Source organism: Perissodus microlepis, chromosome 7, assembly GCF_051167445.1.
Source record: "Perissodus microlepis isolate ML-2025 ecotype Zambia chromosome 7, ASM5116744v1, whole genome shotgun sequence".
Lineage (NCBI taxonomy): Eukaryota > Metazoa > Chordata > Actinopteri > Cichliformes > Cichlidae > Perissodus > Perissodus microlepis.
This window is the reverse complement of record NC_140467.1, coordinates 39,448,248-39,470,225: the sequence shown is the minus strand read 5'-3', so window position 1 is coordinate 39,470,225 and position 21,978 is coordinate 39,448,248. Positions and strand designations below refer to the sequence as shown.

The 21,978-nt window shown below is 40.5% G+C and overlaps 1 protein-coding gene and 1 long non-coding RNA gene across 2 annotated transcripts in view; one reads left to right on the top strand and one right to left on the bottom strand.

Annotated features, from left to right (window-relative positions):
* bcr (BCR activator of RhoGEF and GTPase) overlaps window positions 1-21,978 on the top strand; it is an 84,674-nt gene that overhangs the window by 46,384 nt on the left and 16,312 nt on the right. Inside the window, exons 2-8 of the mRNA XM_084935010.1 lie at window positions 1,674-1,858; window positions 7,041-7,145; window positions 8,984-9,169; window positions 16,171-16,278; window positions 18,517-18,574; window positions 18,692-18,744; window positions 19,250-19,384. Of these exons, the coding sequence (XP_084791136.1) occupies window positions 1,674-1,858; window positions 7,041-7,145; window positions 8,984-9,169; window positions 16,171-16,278; window positions 18,517-18,574; window positions 18,692-18,744; window positions 19,250-19,384 (830 nt within the window). The remainder of the gene's footprint in view (window positions 1-1,673; window positions 1,859-7,040; window positions 7,146-8,983; window positions 9,170-16,170; window positions 16,279-18,516; window positions 18,575-18,691; window positions 18,745-19,249; window positions 19,385-21,978) is intronic.
* LOC146383635 (uncharacterized) lies at window positions 1,437-21,297 on the bottom strand. Its single transcript, XR_014800777.1, has 2 exons — window positions 20,793-21,297; window positions 1,437-1,882 (listed from the first exon to the last, which is right to left on the bottom strand). It is a non-coding gene; the product is annotated as an uncharacterized LOC146383635 (long non-coding RNA).

The window sequence follows — 21,978 nt, the reverse complement described above, 5'->3', positions numbered from 1 at the left end:
TCCGCACCCTGTATTTTTAGACAAACAATGAATCAGTTCTAAAAACATGCTTTTATGAAGGTTTTTACTGTGCAAAGCTGTCTGAAAAGATAAAGGACTCTAACGAGTTGTCGTAATTGTGAACAGCGCAGCATTTTTAGCTGGAGTCAGTGGAAGTTAAGAAATACAGTATTTCCAACAAGATACATGCAAGTGCTGCAAAAATAACAGCCACAGTGTATTTAAAAGCTGTATGTGAATGAAAAATGCTTATTACTCTACTAGGTTTGGTTTTCTGAAGGATTTGGCATTTCGGGGCGAAGAAACTATTTTCACCAGACACAAACACAAAACCTTTATGTTGGTCTTTGCCTGGCTCAGTGCCACTGGACAAAGCAGGCCCAGTGGGCAGTGCTAACCCACAAGCAGCAGCGAGTACTTGGAGCAAATGGTGGGTGGGCTGAAGGTCATACGGGCTATGGACACACTGCCATTGTTCACTGCCCTGTGTGCTGGTATACGATTCACAGAATGCTATGAAAAGAGAGAGTAGGTGCATCGGAGATATCAGACAGTAAATACTCGATCAGATGTTAGCTGAACGTGTTTTAAAGCGATATAACTGATATGACTGAAGGATATGTGTGCATGTTTGTGACACTGCACAGTGGAGCAGCATGTTTTTGGTGTGAGTCAGCACTGTGTGAGGAGGCACAGCTAGCTCTGTGAGAAGTGCAGCTCTGTTGAATGTACAGTAGGAGTGGGAGGAGATGAGTAAAAAGCTCTTCTGTGACACTCGGGAGATGCATGATGTCTTCCCTTCAGCTGTTGCACACCACATTCCCCGAAGCACTGACTGTACCTCTTCATCCTGGAAGAACTTTGATAAATGGAATCTACAACCTGAACTGCGCATGTATTTTCTCACTTAGAGACTTTATAAAATGGGTCAGTTTGTTTGCATCCAACGTTCTGACCTTTGTTTCTTGTTAATTCTGCCTCTCCCACTCCTCTTTGCAAAGGCCAACACTCATGATCACAGGCAAAAGCACTTTGTGGCAGAGGCATTTATTCCTGCAGAGTGATAGCACCCGCTGTAGAAGCAGGTCAAGGGGAGGTTATTAAAATTTCCCTCGAGATGTTGCGCTCAGTGTTCAAATTATTTGCACCTTGACCCAGTTTATAGTTGGCCTTTTCAAGTGTTTTCTCTCCAAGCTTTAGGTTTTTGTGCGAATATATGTGAAGAAAGATGCAGGAGGGGTGAATTCGTTTTGTCTGCCCCACTTTCCAGAATTGCATTAATTAGTGACCCTGCCAGGCACGTCTAGCGACCTTTGTCGTGATACTTAAGTACCAAGCAGAACACTTATTTGTAGTGGTATGAATTTAGTGATTAGAAGAGCAAAAAAATGTCTTAAAAAGATGGCTTCAATTGAGTTTAAAGGGAAGAGGCTGTTAACTGTACACTCTACATTTTATTTAACTGTTGTTTCAGCAGTCACAACTGTCAGTGACATGCTTAAGTACAGCAGTCAGACATCATTTAATCTGCGGTTTATTAGTAATCCAGTAATCAGCCAGCTTAAAGTACATTACAAGGAACTGCAGCACAGAAATTAAAAACATCTCAAATCACAAAAATCTCAAGAAAATTCAACAACACTAACTTAAAGTTTGAATTTCTCCCATCACAGATGGTCACTTCACCGGGACCCCTCCCACATACGGTTACGACGCAGACCGAGCAGAGGAGCAGCGAAGGCACCACGACATCCTGCCGTACATCGATGACTCGCCGTCGTCATCTCCTCACCTCAGCTCCAAGAGCCGTAGCAGCCGGGACACTCTGTCCTCCGGATCGCTGGAGTCCTCCAAATCGGTCAGTATGACATCTGGGCGTGTCCTGTTGTTGACAAAGCAGACTTTGATGCTCACATCTAATCCAAATGCCAAGCTTTCTCACGTCTCCTCAAGTGATTCAGCAACTTAGCTGCAGACAGAGCAAAAACAAATCTCGCTGGTAAACTGTGCTCATTCTTGCATAATTTTATCCCATTGCAGAGCAGGAATTGGGCAAATCTATTCTTAGAACAATCCCATTCTGTCTAAAAGTCTTCAATTGAGAAACCATATCTGCTGTTTAAAGGAGATTGATAAGGGACATATCTCCTGCCTCATAGCTCCCGAAGCAGTCATCCAGTAAAGAAACCCATCCGCCTTAAGAGTCGGGGTTTTTTTCGTCTAGGGTATTAGGCAGAATTACCTATCACCTCAATCACCACATCGCTGCCTTCATCCTCTTACCCGACCTCCTTCCTCGTCTGCAGAGAAAACCAGTGATCTGTGACGTCTGCTCTTCAAAGGTTATAAGGGAGAGGATACATGTGTGCGCACACAGACACAGACTCACAACCTGTTTTTCTTGTCATCTGTATTTATTCTCTGTGTTATTTATATATGTTCTATGCTGCAGTCCTCAGTGGAAGCAAAGGACTTTGTGTACCAAAGGGCTAGTATATACCAGATAAACATGTTGTAGCCATAGATTCAATTACAATAGAGGGGTATGTTGGGAGAATATAATAAGCTAATGCTGCCTCTACCCCCTGTGCCCTTGGAGGAAGTAATTGCATCAGTGGTCATGAAGCTGTATCGGTTACTCTGCCCCTTCAATCTTTGCTCACTGTCTGTACTGGTGAGCAAGCGACTGTCAGACTGATTGATGGCTTGAAAATGTCAATAAACGATGTGCCCCTTGACTGCTCTGACCTTTGACCTGTGAGGTTTAACACCCGGTGGTTTTAATTTGCGCACACATACTTAGCTTGCATTTGGACACATATAATCCTTCTGTTTGTATGGAAAAAAGAAATTCAACACTACATGCTTAGAGCCTGTAGATGCATCGTCTGATGGCTGGATAAATACGTTATGCACTGTGGCAAATATCCATCAACAAATTCCCCACAGGCTTACAATCAATGTCCTCAAAATGGAGTTACCATCATCCTTGATTTGCCCTTGAACAATCTGTCTTCAAACGTCACCCCACTCTGCTTTTCTAATTGATGAGTCAGAGTCCAGGCAAGCTCTGATTGGCTCAGGGGGAACTGATGGTTTAGTGATGTCACTGTCATGAGTCATCACTTTCAGTAATTCTGCTGATTTAATTTAAGAGTGCTCTGGGCTCTTGTTCTCTCACAATCTGGCTCTGCCCAGCACTTGAAAGGGAAAAGAGGGTCACTGATCAGAAGTTTGCTGAAAATTCAATAACATCCTTAAACTGTTTTACCAAAAACACTGACCACGTGTGCTATCTGTGTTTCTGCATGATCATAGTGTACTTTATGACATCTACAAAGTGAACCTACAGAGTTCACTCTGCTTAATTTCCCATCAAGTTTGTGGTAATGATGCGTTATTATGTCTGTATTTAATAGGAGAAATTTCAAGAGACTTATGCTGCGGTCACACTAGATAAAACTGGTTGGAGATTGCAGCATGACCAAAATTACTGTGACCACGTACAATGAACTTGCAATCTTGTTGCTCGAGACCAAGACTGCGACCTTTTGCAGTCAGCTGCCATCTTTAAAGTAGCTTTACTGCTTCATGATGGTGATAAAATGACCAGTCTGTGATTGAATGGGGTCAAACTGGCAACTAACTGTCAATTAACTGTGATAAATCTGCACAAATCATAAATCAGTTTCTGTCTGCATACAAAGAAACACACATTAAGTACTTACATTCAGATTCCAGCCACGACCTCATAGATTTGACTGCAAAATGACACAGGAACTTTCCAACCTTGCTTTTCTATAAAATATTTGGCTGGCGAGTCACCTGATCGCTGAAAATGAGTCGTGCTCACTGGAACAGACTGACTCAGATTGACTGCAATAAGTTGGGGAATAAATGCCAGTCTAAGTCTGATTATTTGTAGACAGGGTGCTTCCCACCAGCTGATCTATGCAGTCATCTTTTCATTGAAAATGGGTCACCCAGAGGTTGTGGGTGATAGACACTCAACCTCTGGATGGCCAATTAGTCTTACAGTTAGTAGCTGACAGGGAAAAAAAATCAAGTCCCCAGGCAAACCCAGATTTTTCCTAGTTGTAAGGAAGTTTCCATATTTTTACTGTAGTGCGACAGAGCCACATAGACTTCCAGCTGGATTCATAGTCCTGTGTTTGTTTTCAGTGCCCTCAGGCTACAGTTATCCAGGGAAGCCATCGGTCGTGCACGATAATGACTTGGGTCTTCTTCACAACAGGGGCAAGGCTAAGTGACTGACACCAGCGCAAACATGAACAAGAGTAGCTCCGTTAACCACATATTTCTATTCAAGTGGCGCGACACAGCGTCAGCACATACGCATGGGTCTGATGAGCAATGTGTAGCACCTCCGCAGTATCATGCTGGAGCCTGCTGCCAGATTTAAATTGAAGATGTTGCAGGTAATTGCTTGTGCTTTGACCCCCCCCCCCCCCCGTGGATCATCCTAGTTCATGAACCCCTGTATATTAAAACAACTAACTCCTCTCTCTTATGGCCCACACTTAAGGTGTGCAGTAAGCTTTATTTTCTGCTCGATCAGCAGAAATACTCTAAATGGCATGTGCACCATCAGTGTGTGTCTTATCTGACTGAAGACCTCCACCTCCACTACATAGCCGATGTGGCGCTAGGAGCCAATCGCGTTAGGCTTTTCAAAAAGCCAGGGATAGCAGAACAGGATGCTACACAGATTAGAAAATGAAAATTGAAAAGGGTTAATAAAATGTGGGGTTGTTGTTATCGCAGTCACTGTTGTCCCATCTGTGAGTCCACTAAATAAAAAGAAATAAAAAGAAACATGTTGCTAAACAAACCCTGTGTACATCAGAATTCTTAAAAACATGCCAGGCTGAACTCCAGCTAAGTGATGCTGGGGCTGAAGAGGTTTAAGTGTAGATTTAAGTGTCAAATATTATTTGTATTGCTTCTTATGTACACTGCAGGGAGAATATGTTTTATTTTTTTACTTATTTCATAACCAAACATGCACACAGACACTTCTTTAGTCTTCTGAAATTTTAACTGAAAAATGATAAGTATATATCATAAATACACATCTCATCTTACGATGCACTTTTGTTTGTAAAGACAAACATTTACCTCTTTTGACTGTGTTAGTATCTACACATAATATACTTCATTATCGGCTTTCGTGGGAACCTAATGTTATTACATTCAGTCCAGATACCTAGAAGGCTCTGCGTGATGCATGTTACATGTCTACCACAGAAATGATAAGGTGAGAAACAGTGTAGTATACTGTGCAGTAGAAACTGTGAGTACAAGACAGTTGGATGAAGATCCAATATTTTTTGGAGCAAATGAGAAATCGGGATAATAGCAGAATATTAAATTATAGAAATCCTTGAGTTGCATCTTAGGATCTAGTTTTTGCCTCATTCCAATAATAACTTGTACATCATTAACTAAGATGCTAAGAAATTACAGCAGAGAGTAAAATATTGTATTCAAAACCTGGACAGCCATGCATTTTTTTTTAACATCCAATTACATTGCATTACACGCCCTGGTCTACCCAGCACAATTTTCTTTTTGCTCTCAGTAAATAGATCTACAAAATATTAAATATATTACACAAGGAAGAGCAAAGACTACACATATATCTTCATACCTGTCCAAACGACCGGTTGTTAATAGTTCTGTTTAATCATTTTTTTGTTCATTCAGTCAATTTGTTGATGTAAAATAAACGTGAAGAGTTGAGAACGTGTTTGTAGCAGGCTACTGAATCAAACTGACGACATATAAAAGCATATTGAGCCCGGCAGAAACTATGGTGGTAATGGACTCCTGTGTAATGGAGTCCATAAAAATCCTGGAGCATTTCATAATCTTCTGGCTTGTAACAGTCCCCTGAGATCTGTGTAAGCATCTGCTTATGCAGTGGCCATGGAAACAGGTTTCAGACCCATTTACCCCTTCATTTAAATAAATGCATGTACGCCCACACACATCCAAGTAGTCATGTATGCATGTAAAAGCAGTTCACGCGAGCATCATGCATGGTGCACAGGCAGACATAAACGTTCCTGACAAGCATTTATATAATTTTCAAAATAACTGTATTTAGTAACAAATCAATATAAAACAAAAACAGCTTTTATGAATATTGTATTTAATACTGTTGTTTTTTTTGTTGTTTTTTTTTATGCTGTTTTTACTGTTAAGGTAGTTACAGGTAAAAACAGCAAGAAAAAATGATTAAAGAAGAGTAATAAAAAGAAGATGTTATTACTTAATGCAATTTCACCTGTTCAGCTGATATTCATCCACTAATTTCCACTAATTATGGTCATCATTCATTCTGCATCCAAATGCGTTTAATGAGGATTCAGGGCTGTTTCACTGGTTTAATCCCAAGCTCATGCAGTCACAACTACCAGGAAAAAGGTTTGTGTGTCTCAGTGTAAAGATGTGTAAACAAAAAACCTAATGTATACACACATCTCTGTCTGCATCTGGCTTTGTAAATTATTTTTCTGCATCTTCTCACATGCTTTTGCCTCTCCCATAACACACAAACACACTCATACATACACATATTTATACCGCAGCCGTTTTTTTCTTGTCCTTGGTGACCCTGCCCGTTTGAGTTATTTCAGATTTGGTGGTTAATCAAGACAACCCGGGGAGTTTATCTTTTATTTTTTCATATCTATGCCCTTCAGCGAGCTTTGACTCAGCTGAAGGGAATGGAGAGGCAACCAGGGATGATTTTCGGAAGGTGTTTAATTTTCCTGGACTCAGGCGCACAGAAGCAGCATGAAAGGTCCTTTACCAAATATATACATATAAATAATAGGATGTTGTGTTTTGATGTTGTAACATAGTCACAAAAGAAGCAAAGGGCTTGCAGTGTGAAAATAGTTCCTAAAATATTTTAAATAAGCAAAATAATAAGTTAGGCTAAGCAAACAGTTGTACATCACATTGCGTTACTGGGTGTTCTTGAAACTTTATTCTCTGTGTGTTTGTTACAGACCGAGTGTGACCTAGAAAAAGGTTTGGAGATGAGGAAGTGGGTCCTGTCTGGGATCTTGGCCACCGAGGAAACATATCTCAGTCATCTGGAGGCACTGCTTCTGGTGAGAACACACATCACTTTTAATGTCCTCATAATGTCCAGTATATAATCAATCTACCAACTGCTCAGGAAATATGAGTGTTTACAATGGAAATGATTGGTTTTTGAGTATGAGAGTGAAAGCTTTAGATATACAGTAGCTTTTCAAATGTTTAGTAGATTGTTTAGAAATACTATTTGTCCCTTTGCTGGTCTACTGAAGGGGCAGCTAACATTAACCCCAACTTATAGATGCTTAAACAGTACTCTCACTGGCCACTTTATTAGGTACACCAAGTTAGTATTAGTAGTAGTAGATTTGCCCTCCAAACTGACTTAATTCTTTGTGGTGAAGACTCAACAAGGAAACATTCTTTTGGTCCATATTGACATGGCAGCATTTGTCAGCTGCTCATCAATCTTCTGTCCACCACATCCCAGAGGTGCTCTATTAGATTGAGATCTGGTGACTGTCGAGGCCATTTGAGTACAGTGAGCTGTCATATTCAAGAAACAAGTGATGATTTGAGCTTTGTGACATGGTGCAGTAAAGCTGCTAGAAATACCAGTAAGAAGATAAACACACTGAGGCATTTAAATACTGCTGAGTAGGTACTAAGCTCTGGTTTAGACTTCTGCAGGGAATCTTTGTGAAGTCTGCGACGTAACCTACTCCAGTGGTCTATGTCTTTGCCGGCATTTATCCTTATGCGTGGTGGATATGTGTTAATTAAGCGTGTGGTTGTGTCCCGGTGTTTTATATGCAGTGCCAGCAAATACAAACAACGTTCTTTGATTTTTTTTTCTTTCCTGGGTCTCTGCTCTTTGTTGTGGTTTTTTTCAGGGGCAGAAATATTTGTCCCTCTAGTTTTTCCACTTCTTTGTACATTCCCTCATATCCGTTCCGATAGTATCGTCAATTTCCTTACAGGAATTTGCTGCCATTTGTGGCATCGAGATTCATCACAGCAGGCATCTGTAGTCCAATTTTGGCGAGCCTGTGTAAATTGTACCCTCAGCTTCCTGTTCTTAGCTCACAGAAGTGGCGCCCGGTGAGGTCTTCTGCTTCTGTAGCCCATCTGCTTCAAAGTTTCAGAGCGGCTATTTTGTTAACTTGATTGTAACAAGTAGTCATTTGAGTTACTGTTGCTATTCCTATCAGCTCAAAGCAGTCATTTTCCTCTGACCTTTGACATCAACGAGACATTTTCACACAGAGAACTGCAGCTCATGGGACGTTTTCTCTTCTTTTGGGCCATTGTCTGTGAACAATACAGACGGTTGTGTGAGAAAATCTAAGATCAGATCAACAGATCAGCAGCGTCTGAAACTCTCACACCAGCTCTTCTGGGACCGACAACCGTTCAGCGTCATAAAATCATCTTTCTTCTCTATTCCGGTGCTCTGTTTGAACTTCAGCAGGTCATCCTGAGTGTGTCTACATGCCTAAATGTTTGTTTCAGGCATAAAAGGATTTGAAAAGGTGTGCCTAATACAGTGGTCGGTAATTATATCCTAACAATACCGTACATGTTACTGGTTATCCCAGATCAGATAAGGCAGGTAAGGTAGCAGTAAAACCTGTAAAGCCTCCTTGTTGCTGTTTTAACACTGATGAGTATGACAAAGAAAAATGTACCATATTTAAAACAAAAGACACCTTGGTGTAGAATATGTGATACCAAAGCGTAACCTGTAAAAGTCTTTTACTGTTTACTGTTTCATACATTATAGTAGTGCAATATAACAGTCACTTAATCTAGTCATATTTTTTATTTTTTCTGTAAGATAATTTAGAATGCTTCTAACATAATAAACACAATAAAATAAATTTATATCTGCTCTCTTGGTCCTCCTCAGCCCATGAAGCCTCTGAAGGCTGCTGCTACAACATCCCAACCAGTGCTTACCGTGGCCCAGATAGAAACCATCTTCTTCAAAGTGCCTGAGCTCTACGAGATCCACAAAGAGTTCTACGATGGACTTTTGCCTCGTGTCCAGCAGTGGAGCCACCATCAGAGAGTCGGGGACCTCTTCCAGAAACTAGTAAGGCTGGAGCGTAGTTACCTTTAGTGCACCTTTAGAGCTCATAGTCAAAGAGAGAAATGAGTCAAAGGGTGGGGGGTTGTAGGGTGTTTGTTAGAGTGTGTACCCTTGACAGCAGAAATGTCCCTCTGTGGAACTGCTTGACATTACCCCTAATAAAACTTGACAATATGGGCCACCCAAAAAAACTTGACAGCACTGATAAGAACAGCTACAGCTGCATTTCTGACCCCAAACAAACCAACAGGGTTCACTAGGGCTCCATTACTCAGAGTAATGTTATTTCTTCCATGAAATGCTGAATTTCTTAAACCAATAGTAAAAGTAATTTGATTTTTGGAGTAAAGCTCTTATTATCATATTAAATTCCAAACAAACTGATTCTGAATCATCTTTCCTCCCCCCCCCCACATTTCCGCCTAAACAGCCGTTTTTGTCCTTCCCAGGATGTCAGGGCCAAATCTACACTGGGTCTGTTCAATCATTTTCACAATGGGTCAATTAACCCACAATGAATCATTTGTTAATTCTCTTAGAAATACTGCTCCTTTCCCACTCGTGTCTCCCTCCATTGCTCTGTCTCTCTCTATCCCTCTCCCCCTCTGACTCACTTGTGCTTGGACACACACACACACGCACACACACACACACACACACACACTGAGGGAGGTGCAAGCGTCTTTCACAATGCCGCCTTTCTGCCTCAGGCAGCTGAGACCATCACAGCACTGTGTGTTTCATGTCTAGAAGAAGCTGCTATAAATAGGAGCCTCTCTCTCTTTCTCAGAAACACACACATACACTCTCTCTGTCTCTTGCTCTCTCTCTCTCTCTCTCTCTCTCTCTCTCTCTCTCTCTCTCCCTCCCCCTCCCTCCATCTTATTCTCATTAACTTATCTTGGAGGTGCCCCTTGTGGCTTGGCTAAGAAATAAGGATTTAATTGGTTTTGTCTTCATGTCAAATAAGCAAACATGAAAATCCAGTCCATCAAATTGTTGTATCCATTCTTCTTGTTCACATCGAACTTCTATCTAACAAAACCACTTCACGGTCACCTCTAACATTAAAAAGATGACATGGTTCTGATGTTAATTATTGAGCAGAGCGATTGTTAGCTGTGAGATGTGTTTGAAAGGAACGCTGCATGTTAAATCTGGCAGACTGGCATCCTACAAGACACAAAGAGGCACCAGTAGAATAATGACTTCTTCACTGGTTGCAGAGCAAGGTTGAATGAAGGGCAAATTTGACCTCTGGGGCCCCTCAGAGGATTATGTCAATTAAGAACTTCATTTTTGACTATATTAGATTTCATTTGAACTTAAATTGGAAGGTGTAGCTAGTATTTCCATAGACTGGTGCTAGTTTGCCCATATATTTAGAGAGCTTCTTTGTCTGGCTCAGCAATTACGTCACTCGTTTTCATTTTGTGTTTTTTCTTTCTTTCCCCACCTTGACAGTCTGGTGTAGCTACAGTAACTATTGTTACTAACACTGTAACTGTAAATAGACATCTTTATATTGATGCTCTCATGCTTATACATTTACTACCTCATACACTTCCCTTCTCCAGACTATAGTTAATAAAAGTCAAAAGGTGACCATGCTGAGCCTTGAAAAGGGGGGGGAAGGGAGAAAGTGTTGGATGACAGTCTGCATTAGAAAGAGAAGGAGGGAGGGGGATTAGTTGAGAGGAGAGGAGGTAGGAGTTGACTAGGCAAGAAGATTTAGGCTGCTGCAACTGTGATAGAGCTGTTTTGCCATGACTCTGAAATCTTTGAGGAGAGAGAGGCTTACGAATCGTAAAACATCAGAAGGAAGAAGGCGAGAATCGGAGAGAAAAGAGGAAGTGCCAAAGCATCAGTGACAGGCTATGAGCATGACTGTCAGAGAATAGTGTTTGAAGACTGAAAATAGGGCAGAATCATGCTCATGTTTCTGCTGCTCCCTCACACACAGCAACAAAGTTAAGGCTTTGCACCATGAAGACAGCCAGGCAAACTGATAAACTGTCTCTGAGCATTTCAAGAAGAAACAAAAAAACCTGATGACACATTTTTGCTTTCGGCCATGGTACTGTTGTGACTCTGATAATGTTCGATGCTAGAGCCACCATCATGATCCAGACTGATTTTTTTTTTTTTTTTTTTTTTTTAATTTTGGATGGATTGATGAATTTTGTTCAGCCTTTTAGGAGAAGCTCAGCATGAATTTTAAGAAAAAAATTAATTCAAGAGTGTTTTTCAAAGTAAACACTTCTTGCTGTGAGACACGGGTGCCTCACAGCAAGAAGGTCCTGGGTTCAAATCCAACGGCCCAGGCTGGCCGTTGGATTTGATTCCTCCCACAATCCAAAGACATGGATGTTTTGGAGTAATTGGCAATCCTAAATTGGCCATAGGTTTGAAACAGATTTCCCTAACATTTGTTACGTGTAGTTATTTACGAGTCCTCACTAAGACAGTATGACAGTGCAATTTAGAAATATAATTTTATTGTCACAGGAAATTACTTGTTTAAGCTCCACCTTCCAGCCATCAGCTGGCTGCATTTGTAGTGTTCCAAACCTGTGCGGTCAATAGGAAAGTTGTATAGTGCCCTCTAGTGGACAAAGAACTGCAACAATGCTCATAACATGATTGAAGGGTGTTTCTCCTGGCAATTTTTAAAATTTTGTTAATTTTTATTTGTTGGTCATTATTAATGCTGATAATGATATATCAGCAAATGGCTATTACCGACCAGTATATCAGCCCCGTTGATAAAAAGTCATAATTGTTATTAATCTTTAGTGAGGAGCATGATTTCTACCTCAAGACTTATTTTGACTTTAATCAATTAGCAATTGCTGAAAAGCAGCGACTTCAAAGAAATAACTGAAGCCTAGAAAGAATAATGAAGAAAAAAAACAGAACAAAAATGTAATCGTTTTACAAATGCATGCACTGTGTGAAAAAGTATAATAACTTCTGTGCCACCATCAAATCAAAATCTCTGGTTCACTTTGGTTCACTGCAAGCCTCAGTTTTCTTTGTGTTTAGACCTGATGAGCAAGTGTTGCCTGCTAACTTGATAAACTGAAATATTGTGGCATATTGGTGGTTTCATTGTGAGCATGTCAGCGTACTGGTGTTGGCACTCAAAGCACTGAGGTAGCACCATAGGACTAGATTCTTTCATTAAACTTAAAACAAAATTAAAGTTTTTTCATTCTGTCTGTTCTTGTATTATTATGTCGACATAGACCACACTGATTTATTTTTAATTTTGTCTTTCTCATATGTGTCAGAAGGCCTAACTAACTGAGGGCAAATTCAGCTTCCTCATATAATGACCATAGTCTGTCATGAAGCTGTTTTCTTAATGTTGTTTTCCACTGTGGATTACACACATACTGTCACAAAGGGACAAATCCGGAAGTGAAAAATCCAGACACCTAAGCAGTTCTTTTCATCACCCAAAGGCATTTTCTGCTATGATACTGTAGCTGCATTTGGTAAGCCTCAGTGCTGTTGTGTGTGGAAGTGGCTGGCAGACACAGTCAAACTGTCACGCTCTGAATGGCTTCCGCTGTGTCGCAGATTGTGTGGCCCAGGGCAGGACTGGGGATTGCAGGACTATGAAAGCTACTTTACTCCTCACCTTCCTCTTTGCTGTTTCTTTCTGTGCGTGAATGTGAAACACATTTTGAGACAGTTTTGTTGCCTAAAAATGCATCTGTGAGAACCTGATTTAAAAACACAGTTAATAGGGTGCAAATTCCAGTCTAGTGGCACGTAGCATGTTGCCTCAGAGCTGTAAATAGTTTTGGACACACAAAGCGAGATCTGTCACTCTTGAACAAGTGTAAACAATGTTTAGAAAACTTGTGACTGCATTCCTGACATAATAAGCTCTCACACCCCATGAATTAAAAAAAAGATTTAAAAGGAAGAATAGGCTCAGTTTGAGATGTTTTAGGTTAATAATTGAATTAAGTAAGGATTGTGGAAAAGTGGAAGAACATCTAGGTCAACAAAATACATGAAGCCTCATATATATTTATATTTAAAAAGTAAAAGCAGTCACAAATCACCTGGCCTTGCTCAAAGTCAGGCCTCATGCCGAGGCTTGTAAAGCCTGTATTCTCTTTAAATTAAATGGAGTCTCACTTGTTTGCCATGTAAAACATTGGGATCGTGCAAAATCTTTGACCTGCCCCATATTTCTTTATATTTTGCTTGGAGACTGGAAAATAGTTGCACCAGTTTACTGAAAGGTCCAAACACATATGGAAATAAATTTATGTTTTATGTATACATAGACATTGTCGTTGTTTTTAGGATCGTTTTCATGCTGAAAAATGAAGCTGTTGCCAATCAGACACTTTCCAGTACCATCAAGATTTGATACCTTTTCATATTTCCATCGATTCATAATTCCATCGATTTTAACAAAATTCCCAACCCCGCTGGCTGAAAAGCAGTCCCAAACCACAACAGACCCTCCGCTGTGTTTTACAGATGGCTGTAAACACTCATTGTTTTACCTCTATCATGACAAAATGATGATGATTTGAAGCAAAAATGTAAAATTTGGATTCATCACTCCTGTCACCATCGATGTTTACTCTATTTCTTTTATAATTTGAGGTAGCTCAGCCTTTTCTCGCTGTTTTCTTCGTTAAGAATGGTTTCTTGAAAGTCACTCTTGCACTGATGCTGATGAGGCTTTGGCAAATATTAGATGGGTGAACTGAAGGGCTATATGCATCTTTCAGGTCCTGTGACAGGACTCTGTCAGGCCTGCCACTTCTTCTGTCCTCTGCTTGTTCAGTTTCCTCAGATTTTAAATGTCACTCTGCACACCATGCAAATGCTGACTTTTTAGGTCTTTGGGAATCAACTTGTTAGTGCTAAAATACCATTTCATGCCTGCCATCATGTGTTTTTTTTAGATTTTGTAGAAATTATGTGTTTTGGCAATAGGCTGCTAGATATTTGTGGATAGTTGAGTTGGTGGTGTCTTTTTATGCTTGATTAGTGGTCCCCCCCCCCCCCCCCCCCCCAAAAAAAAAACAAAAAAAAAACAAAAAAAAACAAAACTTCCTCTGAAAATGGTCAGTTACAAGGATTGAAGTGAAAATGAGTGAAAACGCGGCCAATGTCCAAAGAAAAGACTTTTGGAAAGCCTGAGGAAATGTTTTTTGTAAAATTAAAGAGAACAAAAACTACTAGTAGCTACATCATTATACACCTGATACTGGAGACATCATCTGGTCAGCCAAAACTAAAAGATGTAATCACAGTAATTGTAATTGTGTTCATGTTTTTGTCTTTTTCTGAGCCCTTTTTCAGACGGGCTCAGACCAGGTAATCAAATCTGGTGTGACTGGTGACACACGAACAAACTTGTGGTGCACAGAGCCATTTGAAGAGGAAGTGAATTAGACTTTAATAAAATCTGAAAACGAGTGTGAGATTGAAAGCCTTGGAGACAGTCCATAGATTGTTGATGTGATGTGCCTCAGCTGTGATCATGTAAATATGCCTTGTGTCTGTGCATTAAGTCTGTTCTTCACCTTCTTTACTTTCAGATAAAGTTCTTAAAACACTATTGTCTTTTTTTTTTTTCACAATCTTTCTAAAAGTCAAATGGCATATTTCTTCAAGTGTAATCCCAAAAGAGTACTATATTATGATTGCAAGTGATGCAAATGATGTGTAGAATAGTCTAACCAAACGTCTGAAACGTCACACAGGCTAAAAAGGTCTCAAGTGCAGCAAAGTGCTAGGTGTTTCATGCTTTAAATGCATTCATTTCTGCTCAGTGCACTCAGGTAAGACATGCTTACGTACATGCTAATCATTTTAGAGGTGTGTGAGAGTCTGCGTCACTCTCGAGGCACAAATCTCCACTGCACTCCGTCCGCATCCATCGGCTTTTGTTCTGGAGAATTGATTGTCCTTTTGTTCGCGGCAGAGATGGATTGCAGTGCTGGCAGGCAACGTTCGATGGAGTTTTATTCAGTCACACAGCTCACTAAACGTGCTTTCTTAGCCTCTGTTACACCAATCATTAATTACTCACCCAAGCTCAGTGCGGGGCTCGCTGGTTGCTATGGCAATGTGCCGCAGAGACCACCACGGTTACACGCTGTAGCTGTGATCTGTCTCTCGCCGGTTGTTTTGTTCAGTTGTCTGCCGCTCATGTACAGTCCCTGGGACACACAGCTGAACAGACTCTGTGTTACAGTTCAAATGCACAGATTTGTCCAGTGTTTCGGACGTCTGTGCTGCAATTTTAGAATTTCTTTTCCCACTTACTCATTACTTAACCTGTGGGCATTACAATAGCAGTGCAGACAAGTATAACTGCACTGTCTGGAAGGCACTACAGAAGACTTTCGGGTATTTTTGTGTGTCTGAATTTCTAACTTAAAGTCTGAAAGCTCAGGAAAGATACACAGCAAAATCTCCAGTGTTAAATTAACACTAGAGAGTGTCTATATGGGTCCACACCTCTGAGTGTTAAATACAACACTGTTGAGTGTTAAATCAACACTTTTGACAGTGTTATATGTTTAAAAGTAACCTAGTCAGTTTTGAAGATTAACAATGGCTAACACTGAGCAGTGCTGATTTTCTAACACTGGAAAATAACTCAAAATGTTAGAAATATTCCAGTGTTAGAAAATCAGCACTGCTCAGTGTTAGCCATTGTTAATCTTCAAAACTGACTAGGTTACTTTTAAACATATAACACTGTCAAAAGTGTTGATTTAACACTCAACAGTGTTGTATTTAACACTCAGAGGTGTGGACCCATATAGACACTCTCTAGTGTTAATTTAACACTGGAGATTTTGCTGTGTAGTTTGCCCTTATTTAATCCTCCAACATAGAAGCTTTTTAAAAGTTGTTCAAGCTCACTGTCACTGCATTGCAAAACTGCACTGTATATAAGTTTAAGTATGTCTGATCTGCGAATTAAAGTTTTTTTCCTGCTCTCTCTCTCTCAGGCCAGCCAGTTAGGGGTTTATCGGGCATTTGTGGACAACTATGAGCTTGCTGTGGAGACGGCGGAGAAGTGCTGCCAGGCTAACACACAGTTTGCTGAAATTTCTGAGGTAAGAAAGCGAGTAAAAAGAACAGTTAAGTCACTTGATTCCTATTTACCAGCAAACTGAGGGTCACAGCTTGTGCTTTTTTCCCCTTGATGTGCTACGCAATGCTTTACAAGGATCATAAAGCTCTATAAAAATGTGTCTGTTCTCCTTTTAAGAAGTCTTCTCCTTTTGCACTTCAGAATAGTATGAAAGCTTGGAAGCACTGAAAAGGCAGTCAAAATGTCGGGCTAGTATCTCCAAAATTGAACTTACTCAACCTGCTGTGAAAATAACTTGAAATTGAGAAAATATTGAAGAAATTTGGGTTAAGGCAAAATTTTGGGATAATAACCTGAAACATATACTTTTTCAATGACTGCAACAAGCTTTCATAGAGAAAAGCTTTGAGTGTTCCTGATATTTTAAGATTACTCTGTGGAAATTCATTCCTGACCAGAACACTTGAGCATCTGCTGTGTGTGGTGGATCTCCTCCTGTGTGTCAAACAGAAACCTTTCAGTGTGATTCTCCTTTTGACAAATTGGATCAATTTGCAATTTTAAGAGTTTCATCAGTTTTTCTATATGCTGCTGTAGTTCATGAAAGGAATCTCTCAGCACAACTCAGCTAATTAAGCAGACTGTTCTGGTCCAAAATGTATGCTTTCCTTCACATTTCCTAAAAATGTCCAGTGGGCCTGATTAGAGTCTTTGCCAGGCCGATTCTGGCCCCCAACCCTTATCTTTGACACCCCTGTCATATACTATTAAAATGAACTAAAACTAAATAAAGGGTCAGTTGGACATTCAGCAACATCACATGATTTATTTTTGTTAGGTTAACCTTTTTATTCTATGCAACTAATGTGGTGATATAACAGCATCTGATGATGAATCATTACCTCACTAATCCAATCACAGACCAAAGTGATAAAATTAACTGAACACTGTATGAATTGATACTGCATCGCATTTTTGTTGTCATGACTCGAGCCACAGAGCAGTTTGTGATGGTAAAGCTCTGCTGGGGTTGGGGTAATTACTATTATTTCTACATGATGTTAACATAAACCTTCCTTAGCTCTGTACCTATTTATACAAGAAGAGCAAAAATGCACCTAGCTGCTTGTGCAGCTGGAGACAACGCAGAATGAAAATGATGACTAACCTTCAGCTGTGTTCAATTAGTGTGTTCAGTCAATGAACATTGCCTAAGAGGTATTGTAGACTCTGAAAGAGTCAGTTTAGTCACTGCTTAACATTTTTGTCCCCGATTAAATGCACTTGCAAAACACACTGCCATCGTTCACCCAAACAGCTTTTATAATTCCTTTGCATTTAAATTTTAATGCTCTGCTGAATATTTCTGTGCAAATGCAGCCAGAGGCAAGATGTGATGTGTGCCCATGCGTATATTATTGTTTGAGGATAGCGGATGGTGTTTTCTGCAGTTTTCTTTGGTGAAGGCCTCTATTTGGCTTCATCTGCAATTAGAGCACCTGTAAAATAGGAGCTCTCCTGCACAGGGTGTAGAAACAGTCTCATAAATTGGAGTATTTTTATCTAAACTTGAGTTTCCAAACGCTTCATGGGCTGAGGAGATATTATACCCATGCCTCAAATCTAGCTTTGAAAGCTGATATAAAATCCGGTTTAAACTTCTCGTCTCCCAGTAGAGTGTTGTACTGAGGCCGTCCAACATAGATAGGAAATGTGAAAGCTCCAGCAACATCGCAGCTCTCGTCATACATTTTGGGATATTTCTGTTTGAACGGCAGCCAAGGATTTTGATTTTTTGAGAAGTGTTTTTTAAACTGCTATGTATGAATTAAACAGAAAAAAATATATTGATCCTAAATAACGATCTTTTATTATGTGGAAGAAAACTGCAGTTGTGAGTTAAACTAGTTCTCATGCCATTTCTTTCTCTTTTTTCTCAAGCATGCGTTAGTTTCTGCCACACCATCAGCACATGTCTGTGTTTTCTGAGGACCAGTAGTCAAGAGTGGAGGCTGGTATCTACATGCATATGGAGAGTTCATCATCGAGGGTTGTTAATGGTCTTAGTAATGATGCATGACTCAAAGCCATCTGAGCAAGATGGTGGGGGGAAAATCTGCTGAGTATTGCATAATTAATTTGGAAGTGGATGACCTTAAAGCTAAAGAATGAAAAGGTGTTTTGTCACTGAAGAGACTTTTAAAGGTCTTTTTATACATTTTTAAGCCACTGTTTGCACCTTTGTTTTGTATCCAAACAGAACCTGAAGGTGAGGAGCCCCAAGGACTGTAAGGAGACAGGCAAGAACTCACTAGAAGGTCAGCTATCTCGTGCCACACTTTACACCCCTTCTGTGTAAACATTTTTATTGTCTATATGTTGCAAATGGGCTCAGTAAAAAATCTGTCTGTTGTCTGCTCTTTTTTCGTTTATAGCTTTGCTTTATAAACCAGTGGACAGAGTGACACGCAGCACTTTGGTACTTCATGTAAGTAATAGAGAACGTGCAGGCCCAGCGATGCTCATTAATAACTGTGTTCTACTGTATTTTGGGAGTTGTGATGTTTTCTCACAAATTAAACCATGAAAGAATGCGTTGGGTGATCAAAGAACAGCCTGTGTTTCATTTGTCATTGGTTAGCATAATTGCTCATAATTAATTTAATTTTTTTTTTAAACCTGACTGCCCGTCTTTTTTTTTTCAGCTGTTTTATTGTACTGAACGGGTCTATGGGTCTATAGTTTATTGAATCTGTGAAATCTTGTTGTAGAAACATTGAGCCATAAAGCTGTGTGACTCATCCATACATTTCCTGGACTGTGGTGTTTTTTGATAAAGAGTATGGCTGGACTGTGTGTGTAACACTTAAAAGGAAAAGAGGATTATAGTTAACTCGTAATAAGTACGATTTGCTATACTGTAACTTTATAAGTTGACTGCATGCACCTGAGTATATGCTTCTGCATCTCAATGTTTCTCCTTGTACTGCTAGGACTTGCTCAAACACACACCCATCAGCCACCCGGACCACCCCCTTCTGCAGGATGCCTTGCGGATCTCCCAGAACTTTCTGTCTAGCATCAATGAGGAGACGACGTCCCGTCGCCAGACTTTCAAGAAAGGAGAGGTGAGTGTTACAGAGGTTTAAAAGTCACGCTGAGGTCTGAGCTGATGTCATTCTTTGGTCCAATTATTGCCTTGAGCAGCTCATAGGAGGTGTGGTATATTTTGTTGTCTTGAAATTGTAACTATGACTTTAATAAACTGTAACATTAAGGACACATCTTTGACTTGATTCTGTTTAAATGAAATGAAATTACATTAAATTAAATCAAAACTCACATAGTGCTTGTTCGGTACACCCTCTAAATGACCTTGAAGTTACTACCATAGGGGTCTACCAGATGCACCAATCTGCAGCCTAAAGCAGAGCCCATGTCCTTATATGGTCATACCAGGGTTGTCTAGTTGAGAGCAATTCCCCTAACGCTAACACACTTGATCACAGCCGCCCCCCACCCCCGCCCCGCTGTCTCTCTCATCCCTGGAGATGGCTTGATGCACATGAGTGGATGCCTCTTGATTGATAGCTTGCGTGACAGTGCCGTACATAATGCCTTGTAATGAGCAACCAGTCCGCTCTGACTGGCAGATTCCAAGTTAATTATTCATAAATTGAGTGTGGGGGGGAGCGAGCAAAAAGGCTCCTCCCTCACTCACCGGGAGGTCATTACCGCACCCTTTCCTCACGCACACGCACAAACACAGCTTCACATGCTTTCTCATTCTCCTGGTCTTGTTTGCTTTTGAACATACATACACACCTGCCCATCTGTCCCTCCAGGCGCCCATTTCCATCTCCACACCGCCATACCACAATCATGAAATTTTTATCATGGATACATGAAAGCAGCACATGGAAATCAATGAGGCTCATTATATTGTGCCTCGCTATGGATGGAGCATGCAATAGACTTGATTTGATTTTTTTCAGTTCCTTGTTGAATTTACAGACTCCAGACTGTACATACATGTCACAGTGTTGATGTGAGTGGTTTACATTTAAGTTTATTTCAGTTCAGCAGTCGTAATGTTTTTCCTTTCTTCTGCTGTTATGCCATAATGAGAGGACGCGAGAACAAAAGGAAACAGGTCAGAGTGCTCAATTATGATCTGACCTGAAATCTGCTTGTGAGCAGTCTGTGTTTTTAGTCACTGGAGGCATGCAGGAGCATAGCAAAACAGGTGCCCCCCAGAGGGGGCCACATGAGTGGGGGGCGACACAAACACAAACTGCTTAATTAAAATGCAAACGATGTCGCTCACTCGGCTCTTTTTTCCTTTGGGGGAAAAAAATGCTCCTGATGTGAGTGGAGCTAAATGTACACAGTCATCTAGACCCTTCAGCTTCTCCCTGTTAATAAACAAACGTGTCCCGAATTTTTTTGTACAAGATAAAAAAGCACACACACAGACGCAGTGTGGCCCTCTAAGCATTTACTCTAAATATAAACACAGATCTTTTGTAAACTCACGCCAGTGCTTGCGCGCTGTCAGCGAGGCACCTGCAGGAGATGGTCAATATTTAATCGGTGTCCTCTGCGTCGGCGTGCTCCGCCCGATGTCGCTCTCTTTCCACACTTGCGCTGCTGATGTTCTGCTCAGTTTTTACAAGGAAAAAAGAGAGACGCGTTTCTCCGAAGATTCGTGCTGTGAAAATGTCATCTGATGTGCGCAGACAGCTGGTTTGTTAAAGATGTCTTTTTTCTTTCTTTCCTAGTTGCAGAGCAAAGAAGCTCGATAAAACGAATGAGCTCGTCTTCCCATATTCTCATTTCTGCCTGCATCCGCATGGTGGCTGTGAAATAGTGCATTTATGCATCTGCATTAAATCTACGTAATAGATACACGGCTACCACAAACCGGTCTGAAACCCTGCGCTTTAATATACATCATAAACTAATGTGCACCTCCTAGAAATGTAGCTACACATTACATCGAAGCAGTCACGAACAGCTCTACAAATATTCAGTGCAAGAATCTAAATTAAGCCTTTTTTTCATGACTTTTTAGATATTTTATTGTTGTTTTTTTAGTAGCAGAAAGAGGCCACATCTACATATCTTTTGTCCCATAACTGTGAGCTACATGGTGTTTGAAGCATCAGCTTTAACGATCATGTAAAGACCAGATAATGCTATGCTGTGCTCGTAATGTTAATATGCATGCTTACAGTACAGATTCACATTTTTTAGCGCCGGTTCCGTCTGATGTGTGAAATCTTCAAACTGCTGCGCAAAACTCTAAAAATAAACTGACTTGACAGCATGTAAGCTGGCACATGTATGACATAGACAGAGCTTTTTGATTGGTTGTTTGTTTTCTAGATAGGAAGTATCCTCCAGGGGTAATGTTACATGTGGAGCAACTTCACAGAACATCTGAATCCCCATGCAAACACATGGAGCCTGAGAGATGTGTGTGTACACTGCTCAACAGTGGCTGGGACAGTATAATCCTGATTAGGCAAATAGACCTGGACAGAAGAGAAGAAGGCATAATGAGTTTTTCTTTGTTTTTTTAGGGATCCTCTTGTTATCCTCTTGTTGTGGTTGAACTGACAGATGTAGATGACAGTTTCCAGTAGAGATGGCTGTCAGACAGACAGTAAGCAGTTCATCCGGAAGCTATCTATCACAGCGCTTGGTCGTGATCACAACC